Source organism: Actinia tenebrosa, unplaced genomic scaffold (genome assembly GCF_029948245.1).
Source record: "Actinia tenebrosa isolate PJP-AT-01 unplaced genomic scaffold, QUT_ActTen_1.0 PGA_scaffold12__29_contigs__length_12842862, whole genome shotgun sequence".
Taxonomy (NCBI): Eukaryota; Metazoa; Cnidaria; class Anthozoa; order Actiniaria; family Actiniidae; genus Actinia; species Actinia tenebrosa.
Window position 1 is genome coordinate 12,524,875 of NW_028292572.1, and position 22,923 is coordinate 12,547,797.

Sequence of the window (22,923 nt, forward strand, 5' to 3'; positions counted from 1 at the left end):
TCTATTTTCTCACAAGAAGGGAAGGGGGGAATAGAATATTCATATTCTTCCTTCTGAAGGCAAACAACAGCAGCAGTAATAAGATTAGCAGCGGCAATAACAGTAGCAGCAGTAACAAGATTAGCAGCAGCAGCAACAGCAGTAGTAACAATAATACTAGCAGCTGGAGGTAGAAAATACTTTAGTAGCATAACAGTAGAAATATTCCTTTGTTTTGTGCAACGGTGTAACAACACGAAACAATCAAATACAAAACAGCATAAAAATTCCATTGTTTTATTCCCTTTTTTTTCTGCAGCACTGCAAACACAAACTAGCTGTGGTTCTAATAGTTGATGGCTGTATACAAATGGCATCGTTACTATGCAGATGGGATATTTACATACACTTACAAGAGACTTGTCATCTCACTGCCTCCTATCAAAACTATTAATACACGACTGACACTGACTGACGACTAGAACACACACACACACAACAAGTGAGGAACAACACATACAAAAGAACACAATGAATGTGTCAGTGAAAACGATGACTTTCAGAACCATTTTCTGTTGAAAAAGTTCTCATTTTAGTTCATAAATACTAGAAAATCCACAATGAAGAACTTACAGGTGAAAAATAGACGACTTTGGAGGACAGATTTATAGAGAAATGGCAGCCATGACAAACCATGGCGTACAATAAATATAAAATATAGACGTTAGCATTTTGTGAAACTGTACATAGCGGCCAAAATTGCTTTAATTTTTGTACTAAACTATTTGTTGGCTGTGAAAATTGCGGCCACATAATACGCAGATATTCGGACATTAAAACTACTTTTTCAACATTAAAGGGTTCAGCAATATAATCATAGCTTGTATTTGTACTCTTGTCTAGTATTTATGTTATTATTGCTACATTTTCGTCCATTTTTCCCAAGCATTTTGGCCTATTTTAGTCCTAGCTTTTGACAGGGTTTCATTCTTTTGGCTTGTTTTTTTTTGTTTGTTTTTCCATCGCTGATTAACAGTTTTTTTAATTCATTATATCTTCACATGTTTACTACTTCTTCTGATAGAATCGACTACTACAACAGCTGGCCTTACTATCTTTATGACCAGCCGCTTACAGCTAACTAACACTAGAAAGTGATTAACAGGTGATTTGCCACCATTTTTTCATGATAATGTTAACATATAGGTGAGAAAAGATAGCCCACATTGGATACAATGGTTTTGTTGGAATTACAATATCCTAAGTGGAATACAAAATGATACCTCTATTACTGCTAGAAAGATGCAGTTAGATCAAGATGCAGATAGGTCGAGTGATCAGAGAAGTAGCAAAGAGCATTGAGAAAGAGCATCATTTGAAATCATCATCATGTGTTGAGCATCATTAACTGAGAGTCTAAGCTCAGTGTTTACTGAGCATGATAGCCAGCAGCCGGCTGCATGGCATATGATGGTGTAGGGCCACCTTGGGGAGTCAGCATTCCACTGGCTTGCATACCAATCACTTGTGGTGACTGGTTCGGAGTTTGAATGGCTGAAGAGGGGGAAGTAGACATCTGAGCTGCTGCAGAAACAAACAAACAATGTTGATTATTCTATTTGATTGTTTTGGTCCAAAACAGTTGTGGATCTTTATTCATTTGTTTCTTACCTTGGTAATTCTGTACAGGATACATCGCCATACCCTGTTGGCCACTGTACAATCATAGATAAAAATCATTAGATAAAAGATTAGTTAACAGTCAGCGACAAGTACTTATGTATCATAGGTAGCCCATATTGATAATAAATAATATCCCCAAGGGGGTGGGTTACTCAACAGACAGTACCAAGTACTTACGTAGGATAGGTGGCCCCATTGTGATAATACATTGCATACTGAGGATATTGCACATAAGGCTGTTGTGGTTGCTGCTGTTGTGTGGGTTGCATCTGTTGTTGCTGTTGTTGCTGGGTTTGTTGGTAGTAGAATGGTGCATAATACTGGTGCTGGGAAATAAACATACATTTGAAAATTATTTACTTGCAGTCTTGAGTCTGCTAAAACAGCATAGATCCCTCCCTTGGTCCTATTTTTCCCCTTGACACCATCCACCATAGTATACATTCTTCTATCCCACCATAGACCCACCCTGTTCTAGTACTATGTACACCACAGACCCCTCCCTCCTATTCTACCTCCTAGTACTATGTACATGTCAAGGTTATTACCTGCCAAGCTGCAGCCTGCTGGAAGTTTACCATTTCTGGTGTCTCTTTTCCCCACGAACACTGCAAGAAAATAAAGGAATAAACAATTAACACTCACATCCAGTCAACAAGGGTTTAATGGATTCTTGTTACCTACCCTAAGCAAGTAAGGATTGTTGGGATCTCCTAATGTAGTTTGATTATGTGTTCCTACTATTCCACTGGTTGCCTCATTATGGGTGTTAAACCTAAATAGAAAAACAGACAAGTACATTAGTCAATACTTGTTATGCAAATAGAGCCTACAATAAACCTAACATTCCCTTGAGAATAATTCCTTTGTTTATTGGAAACAATTTAGAAGATTCATTCGTACAAGAAATCATTATTCTCAATGGCATAACATGTAAAAACGTTATGCCCAACTTTAGGTCTTTAAATGGTGTTGGTGCAAGATTATCGCTTATTCATAACATTAAGTTGACTTACTTTATAAATGCATATCCCTTATCAGCAAATAACTTTATCTCCACTATATTACCATACTGTGAGAACAACTGCTGTAGATCATAATCTATACAAAACAAGAAACAAATAGTAACATTGCTTGTACACTTGAGTCTATGCAATTGGACAAAAAAGAACTATGGGCCGGTACTGACTATGTATTGACTATATATGGTTATTCTCTGCCTGGAGAGTCAGATTCAGGTTTGGTGGAAAGAAATATATTATATGGAGGCTATGGGTGAGGGTTAAATAACTGTCAATTAACAAACATGTAAATAATAAATAAATGTCTTGACAAAAAAATTTTCATATTTTCCTTTGGTTTGGTGGATTGAAAAATTATATGGAGGCTTAAGGTGAGGGTTAAATAACTGTCAATAAATAAACATGTAAACACAAAAATCACTGTTGATAGATTATTTTTATCTAGGGAAATGTACCTTTAACATCTGGTGGTAGATTTCCAACATAAATTGTCGTGTTCAACTGAGATGACTTATGAAATACTTCTTCCCAATTCAGAGGTTTGCCTATAAATTTATTGTCAAACAATAATTTACAAAAAAATAACAAAATGGTTACTCTACACTAATACAATAGACTTTCAACAAATACCACAGGGTGGGTTACATCAGACCTGTTCTCATGGATGGTTACTCTACACTAATACAATAGACTTTAAATAAAAACCACAGGGTTACATCAGACCTGTTCTCAGGGATGGTTTGAATGTGAAGACGAACCTCCATCTCTTTGACATTATTTCAAAGATAAAGATGAACCCCCTATCAACAACCCCCCAGGGTTGTGTGTGTACACTTACTCTGTATAGGATGGTTTTTTCTTGATGCCCAGTTTGTCCTAATTATTTTACCCTTGATTTCTGTACCTGTCAATACAAAAGCATATTTATGTTAGTGGCCTTGTTGTATTATTGATGTACAAACTCAAGCCATAGATGGTGTAGGAGTTTATATGATGTACACAACACAAACACAATTATTCCACATGACTTATCAAATATTGAGAGAATAAGAGAAAAATATCAAATGCCCTTGGCGGGAATCGAACCCACATCTTCGGTTCCAGTCCGATGTGTTAACCACTACACCACAAGGACCAACCACGATGTTGAGGTTAGTTGTTTTGTGTTTGACTAAAATTCTCAAAATAAAGGTGAAACTGGCAGGACAATTTTGTATATGATATAAAAATTCCTCCACGGTCATGATTTCTATTGTGTTTTCCTCATGAATTATTAATGACATTGATAATATCAATCATATAACCAATATTTCTCTACTGTCATCAACAAGTTACCAGTGGTAGCTCTTACCATTCATATCAGCAATTGCCTTTGCAGCGTCCTGAAAAAAACAACAGTAGCAATTGGAAGGTGTTTTGTGGTAAGATGGGATATTCACCAGAAGTACCATAGGCAGGGCCTCCATGGGAGTAAACCTGTTGTTTGGATGCCTACAAACCCTGTCCCCTTCCTAATGGGCACGGCAGTTACTTACATCTTTTCTGACAAATGCAACAAATCCAAATCCTTTTGACTTGTTTTTATTTGCTGGGTCCTTCACGACACGCACTTCACTAAAATAAAAAACAAAAATAAGAATAAACAAAAATCAAATTACCCCTGTCCAAAACTAACAACAAAATGAATTAAAGTATAAGTTACAAAGTATCCTTGCAATAGTTATAAAAAAGTTAGGTTTTCACAATATCGGTGCATTTTTACTAATACTGGTTAAAGAGTTTCTATGAACAAGCTCACTGGTAGATTAGAAAGGGACAAAATCTATGACAAGCTTCTACACAAGTTCAAGTTACACAGTATGCTGTAATGGAGAAGGGAGGCTCTCACTGATATCAATGTCTGGATCTAGGGTTTGAATCGGAAATTAATATTAGACTACAGAGGAGGGGTTTGAATGACAAGCACTGTTACGACATGTCTCGTTATTGCAGTATTTGAGAGGGGGGAGGGAAGGGGGGAAGAGAGCCCTGTCAATCTTACCCTTTCTGTAGAACCTCATATGAGTTTCATTTTGAGGCTGATGTGCGATCTCTCATTGAGTACAATTTGGATGTGTGGGGGGAGGGGAGGGGATGATAAAAGGGTACATGCATGATTAATTTAAAAGAAAAAAGTAAAGTAAAAGAAAACAAGAAATATATCCTACTCTTCCTGCCGTGATGGACAGTATATCATAGATAGACTCATCTGTGACAAGCAAACAATGAATCCAGAATTAACTTGCTATTCAGGTACAAAACATTTCACAAATAGAAGATGGATAAAAACCGAAAAGGAATTTCCTAACCAAGAGAGCATATGAAACTAAAGACGTTTTTCAAATAAGAATTAAATAAGAAACTTAATTATTATAATTCCCAACCACTACCCAATGGTTGAGATGAGTTACTAAATAGAACCATGAATTTTTTTTCCTTTGATAAAATTCTGGATTGATAAAGAATTTGGGCATGAACAGGTTGACGTATTGTAATGTAAATACTAAGCCTTCCATATTTGAATGATTGAGTTGAGAGAAAAAAAACATTGTTTGAAAGAAGATGGGTGACAGGTTTGGTATATCTTGAAACTCCTCCACAATAACACACAAAACAATATGAATGATTAAGAGAACAACAAATCATTGCTCATGGTTCAAATATAGTAAGATGTTCTTAAAAAATGAATTTGTCCTACCCTTAGTTAGTATTAACTAAAATCTTCATAGAGCAGTTGTCTACAGATTATATCTTAATATCAGATACTAGAGTATCACTGGACAGTAATAGAGTATGAGGGTGTACCACGGAAACATCACTGGGCCCTAATCTTACCTCTCGATGATTAGTAATCTTTATAACAACAATGTTGATCAAAATTCTATAATAATTCTATATTTTCTATTTTATAATCTGTCAATCTTGTTCCTTCCTGAAGAATGCTATTGTGAGTCAAGTTGGAACAGAGATTAACAACAGGAATTTTAGAATGTATGGAATGTGATGAAAACATCAATATAGTACTATTTATTATCCATCTATTTTAGTTATTAGATTGAACTTTTCCATGTACTTACGATATGTCCCCAAAAGGTTGGAATGCCTTTCGTAAGGTAGTATCATCTATATCTTCGGCAAGATCTCCCACAAAAATGTGGTGATGGTCTGAAGAGCAAAAAATAATGTATAAAAAAACGTGTACAAGAACACAACATGTTTGTTTCACTAAAATCAGGAGGTTTCCAGCATCTATACAATTAACCTATATACAACGGGGATGGCAGACCAACCCCCTTTTTTTCTTGGGAAAAAATATTCTTTGGTAGAACTGTTAAAAACCATCATGTGCAACAAAATGTTTTGACTAGGACAAAATTTGTTTCCAGGCTGAGGCTAAATTGTCACAATGGGCTGCCTGTGGCATAATTGAGCTCACCCCCCCCCCCCCCCCCCCTACTGTATACTGTCTGTCCTGTACAAAATGTTACTAGTACCAGGTAAATACATTATGTGATTAGAACAAATCACCTAACAAATCACCTAACATACTCTAAAACTACAAGATTAATATAGAAAAGTATGTAAAAGCAAGCTTCGTAATTCATAACAACCTTTGGATAGAGCTCCTTAAAGAATGCTAAGTTCAAAATAATACCAATAAACTTTATTAACTAGTATCAATAATTATCTGTTATTTAATCGAATATAATTAGTGTACATAGTATAAGTCATGCAATACAACTTGGAGACAATTGATTTGTTAAAGATCTTCAATTACTTCAATTTCCTTTATCTGTCTTGTGGTAAGAAAGGTCACACAAGAAAGATACAACAGTGATACAGTGATGACAATCAGTCTGAAAACAATATCACCTGCAGTAAAAGAATTTATCCCAACCTAATAAGATTTAAAAAAAATTTACATGAGAACTAATTTATGTATTATCAAAAAAGTCTTCTATTTTAAAGGCACAATTCATCACAGTCATCTCAATACTAGCGATTTTTTACATTGCAAAAAATCTGAAAACAAGATTACAGTAATTGTAATACATTGTGTATTATTTCCATTCATGCCCAAAGATCAATAACAAAATCTTGACATTAAAAATTCAATATTCCCTTCGCAACCACAGGGTTTGAATATGTCTTCAAAAGTAGAGTGAAGGCCATAAATCCAAAAACAAAGAGTTTAGTCTAATTGCACCTATATTGCTGCTATTTTGTACAAAATAGTGGACATTACTGGAACATTGGGAACAACAGGAAATACCTCTATGCATCTTTGTTTGATTGATGCCTGAGTGAATCTTAGCTATTTTACAACTAAATAGTTGATAACTAAATACTTTTAAGCACTACATGTACTTAGCTAGTTATTGTATATGTATATATGGCATACACTCTATGCTTTACTGCTTAAACCAGTACTCCCAAGAATTTTCATTTGTATTTGGTCATATTTTATAACTTTGGGCATATTTCATATTTAATTCAAAGAGAAGATTGTTAATATTCCATTAGTGGTATCCTTGGGGTGTTTGGTTTGTAGAAAACACTAAAATTACCAATGAAAAACTGGGGAAAAAATAGAAAAAAATATCTAGAGCAGCTTGTAATTTCTGGTTAATTTGATAAAATTATGATTGAACATTTGATTATAAAAACAAACAGCCTAACTGTTTCACATAAGAGATGATTAAAAATATTTTTTAAATTACTTTGTCAGAGGCCCAGTAAACTCTTTTCTATCAGAAGATAATAATAAAAAAGAAAGAAAGTAAGATTTGCTATTGCATGTCTGCATATAATTGTTTTTCTTCCTTCCAATCATTCTTTTATTTTTCTTTTCTTTCATTCTTGTTTCTTATTTAACTTGTTTTAATTTAGCAGTAATTATAAACTAATTTCCAAAAATATTTCTTAACTTCCTTTAAATGTTAACATAATCTCTCCAATCAAAAACAATAAGTCAGAATCATAACAGGAAGTTAAATGTAAAATAATGAGAAAAAACTAGCCATCTGCATGAATACAAAAGCAATAGAAGACAGTATATGATGTACAAAGGAATCTTTATTTTTATTTTATTTTTTTTGCTGATGGAAAATGAAAATAATATCCAATAGACAAATGATTGAATATTTTAACCACACACAACATTAAACACCATGGGATACTGTTTAGATTATCATCTATCATATAAATACACTCAATCTTCACTCAGCTGGGATAGTTCACCTTTGGGCAATATATTCTGAAGATATATCATTAAAACTAAGACCAGTTTCAATGTCATGGAATGCTAACAAAGCAATAAAACATTATTGGCAATCCAAGAAACAAAGAAAAAAAACTTCAATTAACTTGATAATCTTGGTTAACATGTGTGGCTACATCAAATCTGACCAAGTTCTAAATTACACATTTTGCCACACTTGCCCATAGATTAGGATCTAGGTTTTTATGTCTGAGTCTGATGTGAGGGAGAAAAAAAAAACATTTCATAAAATATGTTTTTGGGTATCAAAGTGTAGTAGGACACTTGGGCAGCAATTGAGAGTCAATTGACACTAGATGACTCTCTTGATAAACCATATCAACTTGACAATGGATATCTACTGTATGTAGCCAGAGGTAAACCCTTGGAAAATCCTATTAACCTGGATATATTTTTCTCTCATGAATCTTTAGGAGTCATACATTCTTGATTGGTGCATTTGTAGTATTTTATCAGCTTATCTCAACTTTTTATAATAATTATGTAGAACCCTTTTTCTGTCAATAAGTCTGAGGACTAAACTGTTTCTGACTCTCAACAAAAGAGGAATATGATCCTAAACATTATTTTCTACTCATTCAATTATTTTGGTGCTAAACCCATTACATTCATCAAATCTTTTGAATTTAAAAATATATTAAATTGGTTTTCTGGTAGCAGAGAAATTATGAGATCCTTTCAAATAAAGCAACATAATGAGTTGCTTCTATCTTGCAAATATGTTGAGGTTTTAAAAGGGTCTTAGGTAAAACATCTTTCTTAATAAATCAGTTTTGGTAAAGATTTTCAAGTCTGTCATTAAACTTGATAGAAAACTACAAACAGATGAAGTTCAAGGACAAAGGAATTACACAAGTGTGTCAAAGATTGTTTACATTCTGTTTCTTTGAACAAAATAGAACAAGCTAAAGGGCTGGACTTCTCAAATAAGACCTGTTCAGCAATGATACTTCTATGAAAATAATCTTCACCAAGATATGATTTTTTGTGAAGAATTTCTAGCCAGCCAAATCAGAACTTCAATATTCATAATGTTTCTTGTCTGGTCTATGATAATTTGACTTGGGAACCAGTTACTATGACAGACAATCCTTGAACAGAACTGTTCTGGACTGTGAATCAATGCTGGAACTAATTGACAGCTTAAATGTAACTAGACATTGAATCCCAACAAACTTGTTCATGATATCAGCAAGCACTTGTAACTCAATGCTGGTAGCTTACAGCTTGAGATTACACACTAGTGGGAGTTCCCCAGTCTTTAAATGAATCAGAATTATCAGAGCTAGGAGGGCAAGCAATCAAACAGAGTCACAAGAGCACAATACAACAATAATCAAGAACCTACCTGACATTTTGTCTCAATAATATACACAAAAAAACAAGATAATTTGTGTTGGAAATACTTACTATTTGTCTCTCCTCTCTTCATGCCCTGGTTGTTAGTAGCCCAATTCACTTTTATATTCTAGATGGAGTGAAAGAAGAATGGTGAAGGTCATTTATTATGTATTTTGTGACCCTTCTAGTTCAACATCAGAGCCAGATGTCTGGTTGTTTCCACTGTCCCAGCAGGTAGACAAGTAGCTAAATTATCACTCAATTCTTACTTGACTTAACTAGCCACAGCAATGAATTACCATGGAGGAGATATTGTGAGGGTACACTAGAGAACAGAGGTGATCACTCAGAACTGGTTTTGATTTGTCATGTTAGTCTTGTTCTGGTTCACTTCTCTGATCAAACTTGTTCATTATCATGAATGCCATTGTCTGATGCCATGAAATATTAATGGAATAACACACAAACCCCAGGGTTACAACCTCTCTGATTGGGAAACAGATACAAACACACCCTTTCCAACCTGTCCAAAATGATTCACCAAATTCACAGGTCTGTTAAAGCACAGTATGAATCCTGGCACAAAGCATAGCTGCACATCTTTGGGGAAAACTTAAGGGGTATCATTTAGAGAGAATTTTCTAGATCACCAAAAAGAAACTCTTGATTAACTTTAGTTCAAAAAATTTTATTCAATGCCATACTTTTGCATATGGTAGTAGAGGACTTGGAAACGTCAGCCACAAAATACAGACAGTTTTTCTATGATAATTTCTAGAAAGGATGAGTGAAGATTGATCAAGTTGCAATAACCTAGTACACCTGTTATTACATAAAACACACCTGTTTACCCAGAATGGGAGAGCTAAAGGATCAAATTCACTTATTGAGAGGTGTCAATACATACCAATAACAAAAGTTGGATAGAATGATAGGAAACCCTCTAACACCTTCAATGTCGTAACAACTAATTAAACAGACACTCCATTGATCAAGTGAAGAAATAATTCCCATTATAAACAAACAAACTCCAGTCCCTTACATATACAAGTGCCTTTAGATATGTGATGATGTTGGCATAGCACCTGGATACTCACACATACATACTTGATACAGTATATACCATATACAGTATAGACTAGAGTATATATATATCGGGCTGACACCTATATAATTGGAACAATTAACTAAGCTATCCAAATACAACAAGAAATCTACTAGTATAAGCAAGCAGGTACAGAAAACTACCAGTAATTCCATAACTTGTGTTTAATATTGTTTGTAATCCTCTTCTTCTATCATACTTCTGGTTTATTTTGAGGTTTGAAGTTTGTACCATATGACAATGACTAAATATAGCCAGCAAAAAAAATTATAATTGTATTAGCTATAATTCCTTGGTGTTAAAAATACCATTAATCAATTTGGAATCAGTGCGGGAAAAAACTTAATCACAGCATGGAAGAATAGCTCAGTGATTTGGTAGGAGTTGGTAATAAATTTTAAATTATAATTATTCATAAATCACATAAAATTAAAAACCATGAGAGAATCCCAATCAAATGATAAGATTTTTTGGCACATTTAATGCTTTCTAGTGGAATGCAGCATGATTCAAAGGATGAAAATAGTTGTATAGGCTTTGTGTGTGTGTTTCTTTGATACAGTGTTGCCTATATTTGCATAACCATGTCAGAAATGACAAAGAATCTATTCATAGGCTAAAATAAATAAGAAACAGGTATTCTTTAAAGCAAATTATTCAAAATTCTTAAAATATATCAAATATTTCACCTGTCAGGACCCTACAATGTATAAGAGTCAAGGAAACAAAGAAACTTATCAAATCTGTCAAAATTACCCTTTTTTACTGGAAAATACAAATTAAAACAAACAAAAAAAACTGACAAAATTGTGAACATTTTAAAGAAAAAAAATTTTCCATAGATTTTTGAAAATACCTTTTTCCATTAGAAAAAAAACTTTTTTTAAAAAATAACCATTTTTAAAGTCAAATAGCATTGAAAGCTTCAACTTGAACAAAACAAATAAGCTTTTTAGACATCAAAGTAAAGATTTGGGGTTCTCAAACTTAAAATTGTGGTAAATGAACATACCACAATAATAGTTTCAAATCAAAAAAAATTAATATTCTTAAACAATATTATAAATATTCAAAAAAAGGTAGAAACAGGGAGTGAACATAAAAAATGTATCAAGACTTGAGTAAGGTTTTGTAAGTATTGGTTGAGCTAGTTTTTTTTCACCAATATCTTTTCAAGCAGAATTTAAAAACTTGTTTCAACCTGATTCTGACCTCTGATCTTGTGGTGTGACCATACATTGGATTAATTGCATATATTTGAATATTGTACGTCAAATACTGTCAAGCATAGTTGGCGCTCAAGCTATTCAAGTGCTGTAACTCTTTATAAAAATAGGAAACTAATTTTAAAACCCCTTTTGCTTTCAATTGGCTGATATATATTTGCATTACAAGTTTTAATTCATTTTATGAGATTTATTTTCGCTGTTATTACATTACTCTTCATTTTAATTATTCTTCTTGTGTTCTGTGTCAGTGTTGTCTGGTTGCAACACCAAGAAATACCAACAGTCAAACTCAGCACCTACTATAACTATACTAATGTGCCATAAGGCAGTAGCTGGACTGCAATGTTACATGTAGATGGTACAATTATCAGTAAAAAAGTACTTCAAAAATGAAAAATCATTCTATTAAAATGAATATAGCAAATGACAACTACAATTTAGAATGCTAATATATTGGCAAAAGAAAAAATGTTTTAGCAAGAAAGAAATTAACTGTAACTATTGCCATGAACATCAAAATTGGAAATGAACTTTTTCATCTTAAATCACATGTAGCAAAATCTAGATGAAAAGATTTAAATAAAAAGAAATCTAATCAGATCTGGTCCTCAGATCTACCACTTTATGGTGGATGGAAAGCCTAAAATGTTTTTAAGCCCACTTGATACAGCTACTGATAGATCAAATTAAAATTTCACAGTTGATCTTTGTGAAGGGAGGACAAACCAGAGAATCCAGATAAAAAGCCTCCAAGTACAGGAGAGAACCAACAAACAACCCTACTTACATATTACGCACGAGAGAACCAACAAACAACCCTACTTACATATTACACATGAGAGAACCAACAAACAACCCTACTGACATATTACACACGAGAGAACCAACAAACAACCCTACTCACATATTACACACGAGAGAACCAACAAACAACCCTACTCACAAATTACACATGAGAGAACCAACAAACAACCCTACTCACATATTACACATGAGAGAACCATCAAACAACTCATATGACACAGAGCCTGATGGGACTCAAACCATGGTTTTGTGTTGGTGAGAGGTGAGTGGCCATCAAGTTCAAGTAGTTTAGTTAATCCCAAGATATTTGGTGCTTTTTACCATTACTCATGTTCCCTTTAGTGAAGTCTGGGTAAGGGCTGGAGAGCTCTCATAAAGTGGAAGTACTTAGTATAATCCCATAACATTTTGTGATCTTACAACTCATGTCTTATTCATCTCAGTATTATTTTCTTGGGAGAAGGAAGGAATGGAGCGGGCAGTTTGTAAAGTACCATTATTAAGTTTGGAGAGGAAGAGAGAGGTACAGTGCTCTTTCAAAGAAAAACAGTTAAGTCTTACTACAACCCACAAACACTTATTTCAAGGTTTAGAAGAAAAACAGTTAACATATTCTTACCTTTCCCATTATAAATCGTCTATCCATTTGATATAAAGCTTTTGCTGCATCAGAATTAGTATGGAATTCTACAAAACAATAAGGGTCTTTCCCAGTTGTCTGGAAAGAAAGAAAAACAAGATTAATTAGAAATGTCTTGTCACATCTGAATACAATAAATTTCTAGGATTATTGCATCTTAAAATGTTACATTAAGAAACAGTATGTGCAACATTTTGGTGAGAAATGTTAAAACCATTAAAAGTTAGTAAAACAAAAGGTATGTAATCTAATCCATACTAATCTGCCCTCGGCACTTGTACATTTCTATAAATCATTGGATTAAATATAAACACACTTATTACAATATTGATTACTGTTTGAGGTAGAATCAATAAATTTTCAACTTGTTTACAACAACCTCATATTACATAACCCATTCTTTCATCTAACTGCACTGTTTATATCATTTACGGCAATTAACTATATCAGAGCACAAGATAAACAGTTCTACGTAGAACTATTTAAAGAAGGTGGCAAATTCACAAGTCAAATCAAATTCGCTGTCAACAATTCCAATCCATTATTTAGTATTTTTGCTTGTAAGTGTCTTGATAAATAAGTGGCAAATTAGAGTTAACAAAATTTCAATTGATCTGAATTACCTTCTAAGCAAAGGATGTTCCGATTTTTTTAATTTTTATTTAAACATATTAACTCTCTGAGTTCTCTCCAAGAGCTAGGCTCATCGTGGGAGATTACACAGTTAACAATAATTACAAGGTTTCTGGAGTTTAAGGAAAAAGGAAAAAAAAGTTTAACATATTAACAAAAAAAACACATATATATAGAAAAGTACAATTGAGATTACATCGTGGGAAATTACATGTAATGATTAGAAAGGAAAAAAAAGCATATATATATAGAAAAAGTACAACGGAAAAGAAAATATATATGTTCCGATTTGGGGGGAAATAAAATGTAGGTAGAATATTAAATGCTTAAATGCAATAATATGATTATTGTACAAAGACATAAGCCACAAGAAGTAAAAACTATGAAGAGTGGTTATTGGAGTATGGAAAAACTCCAACACAAACAAATTTGCATAATGTTTGACCACATGTAGGCAAGATTATTTATAAGAAAAGCCAATTTAAGACCAACATAGGTTTATATTGGTTGAAAGCTGATAAAGAGTTAAATAATAGCTTGTTTTAAGATAAACATCTTTTAAAGGACTTTCACAACACAGCATACAGTAATTAATAACACTGGTAGTTACTGGATTATGCTGTGTAGCACTGAGTTTTGTTCAAAGATACCAAATATCAAGAAATACCATGAGAGAGTCCATTATTTTAATAAAGTATTCTACCAATAAAGAAGAAATGATTTGAAATGTTAGCAGAGTCATATGATACAGTGACTGTGATAAAGATATGGATTGAAAACAAGCCCTTAGGTGAGAACATCAACTTCATCTTTGGTACAGTTTTAACATCCACTATTTAGAAAATACTGAAACACTTTTTTTATAAAACTACAGAACAAAGGCACCTTAAAAAGCGTAAATTACAACCAATAGGTTAAATGACAATAAAAACATTTACGTTCTGAACTTCAAACTGTTTCTAAAGGGAAGATGAAATTAACAGAAATCAAAGAAACACATTCGAATAACTTACTAAACAAAAGATTTTCGGACGAGTTGGTTTGGTATTCTGGAAAAATAACCAAGTAGTCTCTTGTACAACTAAAAGTTTAAAATTAGAATTCGATATCTGAATCAAGAGAATGAAGTTGAAGAGAAAGACAGATGGCAAACAAACATTTTCTGACTTGTAAGTCTATAACAAAGATAGCCTCAGTTCGTTTGGCAACAAATCCAAAATGTTTCAGTTTTGAAAGCTGAAATGTCGGTAAGAATAGAATATTCCGTGAGCACTCTGAAAGTCTCCAACAGAGCATTAGGTCAGACAATGAAAAGCGAAGAAAGAAGGGAGTCACTCGTTTAAGGAAAGAAAACCACGCAAAATAGAAAGAAACAGCACTTACAATTTGTGTTCATCCCACGGTATCGATCAATGAAGAAGATCACAAAGCAGTAACGACTAAACGACTAACCTTATGACCGAGAAAGCCTTGGAGAATTGAAATAACTAATCATGTGAGGCCAAGGATAATAATATTTGGTTTGATTGGTAGACCCAGGAGCCGGGCGTTAGATAAACATAACCATAGTGCACGGTCAAGCAAGTACTAATGAATACACATAAGCCATACATATATCGTATACATACATATATATGTTCTATTGATTTTATTATTGACTCTTTCTATTTCACTTGGTAATTCTTCCATAATGTTTATCAGCTTTTTTTAAGTATCATAATACAACAGTCAAGACAGATCAAAATAGGATAAATTATAAGGTGCGGGTTGTTGGTAAATTAACTGGCGGCCTTTATCTTTTTACTAAAACTGAATGAGCTTCAAATCTATTACATCATCAAGTATAATTTTTAATTTCAACGTGGCTGCCACTAAAATAAGCGTCTCAGACAATCGTAGGTGGTTAGAAGTTGCTGTAGAGACAATCATCTATCGGTATTCCCAAACAATTTTGTGATCATCACCCAGTGTTCACAGTGAACCGGCGTTTGGTTCGTTGACGCACTAAGACAGCTCAAACATAAATAATTTTGGGGCTAATACATACCGAGTTGATCATCTTACATCTTGAGACTGAAGCTACGCCGTTAAATATAGAGTGGATAAGTTCTTCTGTGCATGAAGGATCCAAGTTGCCAACGTAGCTAAAGAAAGAAAAGCATCCAAAGTGTGCGTAAGATGGCTGAATCTCAACGTACACACACTCAACTTCCTGTAGTATTTACACCGATTTACTCTTCATTGTTCTACTTACAGGCTTCTGTTTTCCTCCTCCCCATTAGCCTAGAACGGAACGGAGATACAACAGTTGATCTAGATGTTTGGAAAGTCAAAAAAATCCTGTCAAAAACTTACCTCCATGGCGAAAAAATTTCCCAGATAACACGCGAAGAAGAAAAGAAAAGCTTTAGGCTTCAACTGCACATGCGCAATCGTTTCAGCTACGTCACGTTCTTGACCGCTGACCGGGTTTTCACGTGCTCAGTCAATTGGTTTTCCTTTGTACGTGACATGATCACACACGTTCCAATATTTACAAGAACGAAAGGTCGTAAAAAAAACAGTCTAGATCTTTCGTTATTCTTAGAAAACGTGTGTTCGCGTTTAGCTTAAGACGCCACAAAGCTAAAGCGAGTTAAGTGCTAAAAAGAGATTTAGTAATTGGCGGTAATATATTTAAAATATTTGCGGGCATATTGTCTGCATTTTTTTCGCGATTAGAATCAAAACACAAATAAGAAGTATGATAAGAATTAATCATCTGTTTATTAATCAACCTGTTCTGGATATTTAGTTAAATTGCTACAATAAAGAATATCACGAAAACTTTTCTAGCAGTCGAATATAATATAAAACCTCTTTACAAGCATTGATTTTGTTAAAAAGTATTTACAGATCCTGTAGACATGAAGTGTTTTCTCATTCGCATACAAAATAAACCAACAATTGAAAACTGTCATTCATACAAGTTGTTTGAAGTAGGTTATACAAACCTGCAGGACTTGGAATATCATTCTGGATAGGATGACTTGTTCAATGCACTCTCTGCACTATATGTACCTTTATGATTCATAAAGGTGTATATGTTTGTGGTTGAGGGTAAAAAGTTGTAGTAGTGTTCACAAGTCAATGTATAAGAAGTTGTTTATCAGTATCAGCAGGAAAGGTTAATCTTCACACCCATGAAATAGGTACATAGTTAATAGATAGGTAACTACATAAAGAAGCTGACTTTTTCCAATGAAAAAACAAGTGATTGGGTCGACCCGAAACTCTCTAGCAAGATCAGTATATGAAGACTACAAAGACTACTAATCTACACAGATATTGAAAGCTTGCTTCACACATACTTTCAATAAATTAGTTGTTTGTTGAATAGACATTGAAACCACAATATTTTTAAATATATACACAGCAATATCCCAATAGCCTAACTGGTTTTTATAGCATTAATAAACATAACAAACCCACATATTTGTAGTTCTTATTATTTTTACATCCATCAATTAGAGATGTTTTTAAAATGTAGAGCAGACCAAAATATAAATATTATTCAGTATTCATACTATAAATATATTGAAGAGAGTTTTAATAGTGTAGTTCTTTTGCTAACTCCTTGGCAATGGTGTTAAGCTGAATATTTGTTGTTCCTTCATAAATTGTGCCTGAAAAAAAGGTATATTTATAAATGATGGATACGTGATAATGAGGAAGATAGTGGTAATAATATTGTTACAATAATAATGATAATATTGGTATTGATAATGATGCTAATGTCAGAAAGTGCAAATGTCCAAGGCAAAAAGTCAAACCCAGGGGAGGATGCAACCAAAAATATAGGGGGCCCAGACCCAATTTTGTGAATGGAAACTTGGAAAAAATATCTAAAAATATGCTTTCTATTCCACTTCAAGAAACATAACCAACGTTCTGAAAGGGGGGTGACAGCCCCCCTTTGCCCCTCCCTGGATCTGCCCCTGAAAACTCATATATGTGATGATGAGACTTTCAAGTCTGTATGGGTATATATCTTGACAGTTACAATACTGGTGCCTGCATTCCATCTGGTATTTGAAGGTATCCTTGTTAATAAGCTCATCAAGTGAGCCAGAAATATCTGTTTCAGTCATTGAGCCTTTAAGAGCACGTCTGGCTCAAATAGTGACCCTTGACTTACTGTAATAAGATTACTGGTAATCAATGAAGATATTTAGTTATACCTATTTTACAATCCCTGTAAAACTTCTCCATGGGATAGTTTGTAGAGAATCCAACTCCACCCATCCACTCAATACATTTAGATGTCGTCAATGTTGCAACCTTAAAAAAATAACACCTAAAAATTTTAGCAAAAATTGATAATTTTACATTAATTATTTATTAGTATTATCCAAGGATGTAGAGGAGATGACTGTTGAAATCTTGAGAATTTAAATTTATGTTTTGTTAACTAGCTATAGAGGAATGGAAAGTGTTTGTAATGTTGTTATATTTGCATATCAATGGTAAAAAATGTATTAAAAGTATTGTTAACTCTGTTTCACTATTTTATCTGTATGGCTTTTTTACCTTCAAAATATTAGGAGATAAATCAAGACTTTAATATAATATTAACTAATACTAAATAAATTTCATTTTATAAACTTTATAAAATAAAAATACTAATGCACATATTTCAGGCGTATATATGCTCACATGTGTGCATAATCTTATTATATGTATTTATTGACAACAGTACCTCGCTAGCATAATATTTAGCCATGGCTGCCTCTTTTACAAATGGTTGTCCTGCTTCTTTTCTGCGAGCTGCATTATACACCAGCAACCTTGCTGCTTCAATTTGGGTGTGAACTTGAGCAATTTGATGTTGCATTCCCTAGGGGGGGAAATATTACATTTAATACATCCAAAGTTACAATGCTATAACCAACATAAGAAAACTAGCAAGTAAATTAGTTTGAGCTGTACTGGTGCATTTGACATGACTTCAATAGTGTTACTGTATAATGCTCATTTCCAGTCAAGGCTAATAAACATGACAAAAGTGAAACTCTGAGTCTTGACTGTAGTAATTTAGACAGCAAGAGATAGGCAAATCTAAGGACAGGACAGGACAGCAAAGATGTAAAAAAATTGAGTATCCAAACATCGTACTGTAAGTTGAAGTCATTTGATGATGAGCTGAATAATGTGATCAATAATCATGAGTAAAAAAGAATGTAACAAACTTCTTACATCAATATAGACCAGTGTACAATGAACTAGTTCTGTTTCCACAGTCAAGTTATAAAAGACTTCAGACTTACCTGAAAATCCCATATTTTTTGGCCAAATTGTTTTCTCTCATGAGTGTATGGAATAGTTGCATCAAAACATCCCTGCGCCAAGCCAACCATCTACAAACAAACCCACAGAATGAATACCATGTAATACTGTATTCCATTTGTATTGGAAGAAAATAGCACCAAGTGTTGTTGTAAGTTAGCAAGTGTGTACGCACTGCTAGCAAAGCAAGAGTCCATACAATAGTTCAATGCTCAGTGACCACATATACGTTTTTCAACATTTCTGTAATCTATGTCAAGCATTGAACCTTAGCATGATTAGCATGGATTCTTGTTCCAATTATATTACCTGAGCACCTATGCCAATTCTTCCCTCATTCAGCATGCCTATAGCATACTTATATCCAAAGCCTTCTTTTCCCAATACATTGCTAACAGGAACCTGTAATTAACAAATGTATGCAGGTAAAGTTCTATTCAATGACTGCAGTTTTCAATATTCTGCAAACCCAGAAATATCAAAGGCTCGTTGTGAAATTGTTTTTTTGCTGCTGCCAGTCAAGAACATAAAAGGTATCAAAGGCTTATTTTTGATTGATAGCTGCAAAATAACAAATTTTAGCATGCAGCTTGCAACTACCAAGTTTGCAGAATAGCAAAAACCACAGTAAGACTTGAACAGACACAAGGATTTATTGACCTAGTTTTGGTAACATACATTTCTTAAAACTGTAGAGGGCAATCAAACTCCTTGGACTTATCCTGCAAGGGACAGAATCCTTTCTGGGGGGAGGGGTAGTGTATTTAAATAAAGATAGATTGTAAAATACAGAATACATAAGCATTATTTTATACTCAATATGATTGGCATGACTATACTACACCTTGTATGGTCATCATTCTTACCTTGACATCATCAAAATGGACTGGACAAGTTGACGAAGCTCTGATCCCAAGCTAGAAAAATAAAAGAATGAAAATGAATATAACAAACTAGTGAACAATAAAATAAAATGAAATATGTTTTATAATATATAACAGTTGTGTAAACATTTATAGCAAAAGAGGTTTCAAATTTAACAGTGGATTGCAATTATTATATTTATTCAAGAAATCATATGATTTTGTATAAGTTGGACTTGAACTCTTATTTATTCTCTAACTTGGTAAATGCATTGAGCAGTGGTAAATGTGCGATAAGAATGTGACATTGTTATTGTTATTATTATTATTATTATCATCATCATCATTAATTTAACAATGGCAAATATCCTGAAGGCTGTTGGAATAAATTAGATGATAGAATCGACTTACTTTATCTTCTTTCTTGTCAATGGTAAGTCCTTCTGTTTCCCGTGGTACAATAAAAGTGGTAATTCCTTTGTGTTTCTAAAATGCGAAATGCAGCAATTAATATTGATCAGAAGCTTACTGGGATAAGATATTATATTCTTGTTAATAAAAGCCCAATATAAACACATCTATTTAAGTAAGAGTGTACTACAAACAACTGATACTACTCAACCTTGTGCAGAATATCAATGGTTATAGGGTGTGTGTTTGATAATGGTAAGAAAAGTTTAAGTCACCTTTGATTTGTCTGCATTAGCCATGACCAAAAAGACTCCAGCGTGCTCGGCATTAGTGATCCACATTTTGGAACCATTAATAACATAGTAATCACCCATCTTCTTAGCCTCACATTCCATGGCAAAAGCATCACTACCTGATGTGACTTCTGATAGGCAAAAACTACCAATCTAAATGCAAACATCAGCATTGGTTACGATACTCTTATTCATTATACAGGGAGCAGATTCATCCTGCCTTTGTCCAAGCTAAATAGGTGGTTATAATAGGAGGATACAATGATATGTTAATGTGAAACTTCTAGAATTCATATCACTTTGAAAGATAGTACAGGAATGATCATCATGATTGGACAAGCAATTGGGTACAATGGGTATCATCACTTATATACATTACAATGATGGTTTTGGATGCTAAGTATCTGTTCTAAAGGGGGGGAATTCCAACCTGCCCTGTCATATCATCACATACCGTGTCTGTTGCAAGCCTTGGTAGATACTCCTCTTTCTGTGCTTCTGTGCCATATTTTACAAACAGCGAATTAATCAGAGTATTATGAACATCGCACATGACGCTGACTGAAGGATCCACTTTGGCTAATTCTTCTATCACCAGATTAGCTACGAAAAATGATGAATGAGATCCTCCATATTCTGCACCTATCTCTATACCCATGAACTATAAATAACACAAATTAAATGGTCAGTAAAAACTGCACTAACCCTTCCATGCCATATACTACGCTATACCATATCTTCCCCCTTGATGGAAAAGTCCCTTGATCACAAATGTCCCCCCCTCAGATCATATACTATGCTATACCATATCTTACCCCTTGATGGAACAGTCCCTTGATCACAGATGTCCCCCCCCTCATATCATATACTACACTATACCATATCTTACCCCTTGATGCGATGGAACAGTCCCTTGATCACAAATGTCCCCCCCCCCCTATATCATATACTATGCTATACCATATCTTACCCCTTGATGGAACAGTCCCTTGATCACAGATCGATGCCCCCCCCCCCCCCCCCCCCCTCATATCATATACTACACTATTCCATATCTTACCCCTTGATGCGATGGAACAGTCCCTTGATCACAAATGTCCCCCCCCCCTATATCATATACTATGCTATACCATATCTTACCCCTTGATGGAACAGTCCCTTGATCACAGATCGATGCCCCCCCCCCCCCCCCCCCCCTCATATCATATACTACACTATACCATATCTTACCCCTTGATGGAACAGTCCTTCAATCACAGATGGATCCATTTGGGAATTCTTGTCCATTTTAGAAACCAATGGTTTGATCTTGTCTGTTGCAAATCTAGCAACTAAAAACATTGTATGTACATTAAGGTTTGTATATTTTACTCCATGGAAAAGAGAGAGAAAAAGAAAGAAAGATTCTGCTCGCATAGTACTACAATTGTTACTCGTTTGCCTTACCAGCTTCTTTCATCATTTCCTCTTCATCAGATAACAAGTCTACAGGTAAATGTGATATTTTATCTGTTCTTGTATCGTATTTATTTGCAGCAAATGACGAGCACAAGTGATATTTGGTCTTTAAACCCTGTGGAACGATTCTGCTCATCCTATTTAAACTCCAAATATTGGATGATTTGAATAACGATCTAGAGACCTGTTAAACACACAAAACACAAAATAAAATATTTTTTCATCATGAAATATCTCATAAACATTGGTTGACATACCGATGACAAAGCCATATTTTTTAAATTAATTTTTAAAACGAAGAATTTAGTATTTTTTCTGCCAAGCCATGAATATTATTGCATAACACGCCCGCGATGGGGTCAGCGGCGATTACCCACGAGTCTTTTCGCGCATAAAAGTTTGCTAATTATTCGCGCGAAATTTTTGAGATGCGGGAAATTCTTAATTTCCTGACTAATTTAATTAAATCATTCGTGTATCATGCAACTTTTTGTTCTACACGTTTCGGACTGTCACAAGACTTGTGCGGAAAGTGAATCGAGTACTGAGAATCGAAAGCAAAGCCGCTCGAAACCTAATCCCTTTCACCTTCTTATTCTAGTAAATTTCATTACACACCTTCACATTGTGCATCTTTGCCTTTTTGAAACAAAAACGACAACAAAAGGAAATAAACTGATTTTATGGTCGATTGTAGCTTGGGGTTCAGTAGAATTAAGGCTACATGTTTACGAAGCAGCCCCTTTTTATATATAGACTATTAAAGATCAGAAAGGATTTATTCAGTGAAACGAAACAAAAAGCTGAAAGCTTTGTA

The 22,923-nt window shown here is 34.0% G+C and overlaps 2 protein-coding genes across 3 annotated transcripts; both read right to left on the minus strand.

Annotated features, from left to right (window-relative positions):
- Window positions 1-262: 262 nt before the first annotated feature.
- Window positions 263-16,201, minus strand: LOC116293763 (nucleolysin TIAR). Of its 2 annotated transcripts, XM_089028573.1 has the most exons (16): window positions 16,112-16,201; window positions 16,011-16,039; window positions 15,804-15,900; window positions 13,103-13,201; window positions 9,415-9,472; window positions 5,801-5,888; window positions 4,220-4,298; window positions 4,036-4,066; window positions 3,523-3,588; window positions 3,140-3,229; window positions 2,679-2,763; window positions 2,347-2,437; window positions 2,211-2,270; window positions 1,840-1,988; window positions 1,651-1,694; window positions 263-1,563 (listed from the first exon to the last, which is right to left on the minus strand). In XM_089028573.1, the coding sequence occupies exons 1-16, from the start codon at window positions 16,115-16,117 to the stop codon at window positions 1,409-1,411; spliced, it is 1,227 nt and encodes a 408-aa protein (XP_088884699.1). In that variant the 5' UTR covers window positions 16,118-16,201; the 3' UTR covers window positions 263-1,408. The 2 variants fall into 2 exon arrangements, with proteins under 2 accessions (XP_088884699.1, XP_088884700.1); XM_089028574.1 differs by lacking the exons at window positions 15,804-15,900; window positions 16,011-16,039; window positions 16,112-16,201 and adding an exon at window positions 15,140-15,158.
- Window positions 16,202-16,498: 297 nt separating this feature from the next.
- LOC116293762 (short/branched chain specific acyl-CoA dehydrogenase, mitochondrial) lies at window positions 16,499-22,447 on the minus strand. Its single transcript, XM_031701226.1, has 12 exons — window positions 22,364-22,447; window positions 22,095-22,290; window positions 21,879-21,979; window positions 21,103-21,309; window positions 20,631-20,801; window positions 20,356-20,430; window positions 19,948-19,998; window positions 19,391-19,483; window positions 19,063-19,152; window positions 18,495-18,632; window positions 17,977-18,076; window positions 16,499-17,421 (listed from the first exon to the last, which is right to left on the minus strand). The coding sequence occupies exons 1-12, from the start codon at window positions 22,376-22,378 to the stop codon at window positions 17,345-17,347; spliced, it is 1,314 nt and encodes a 437-aa protein (XP_031557086.1). The 5' UTR covers window positions 22,379-22,447; the 3' UTR covers window positions 16,499-17,344.
- Between the last annotated feature and the right edge of the window lie 476 nt (window positions 22,448-22,923).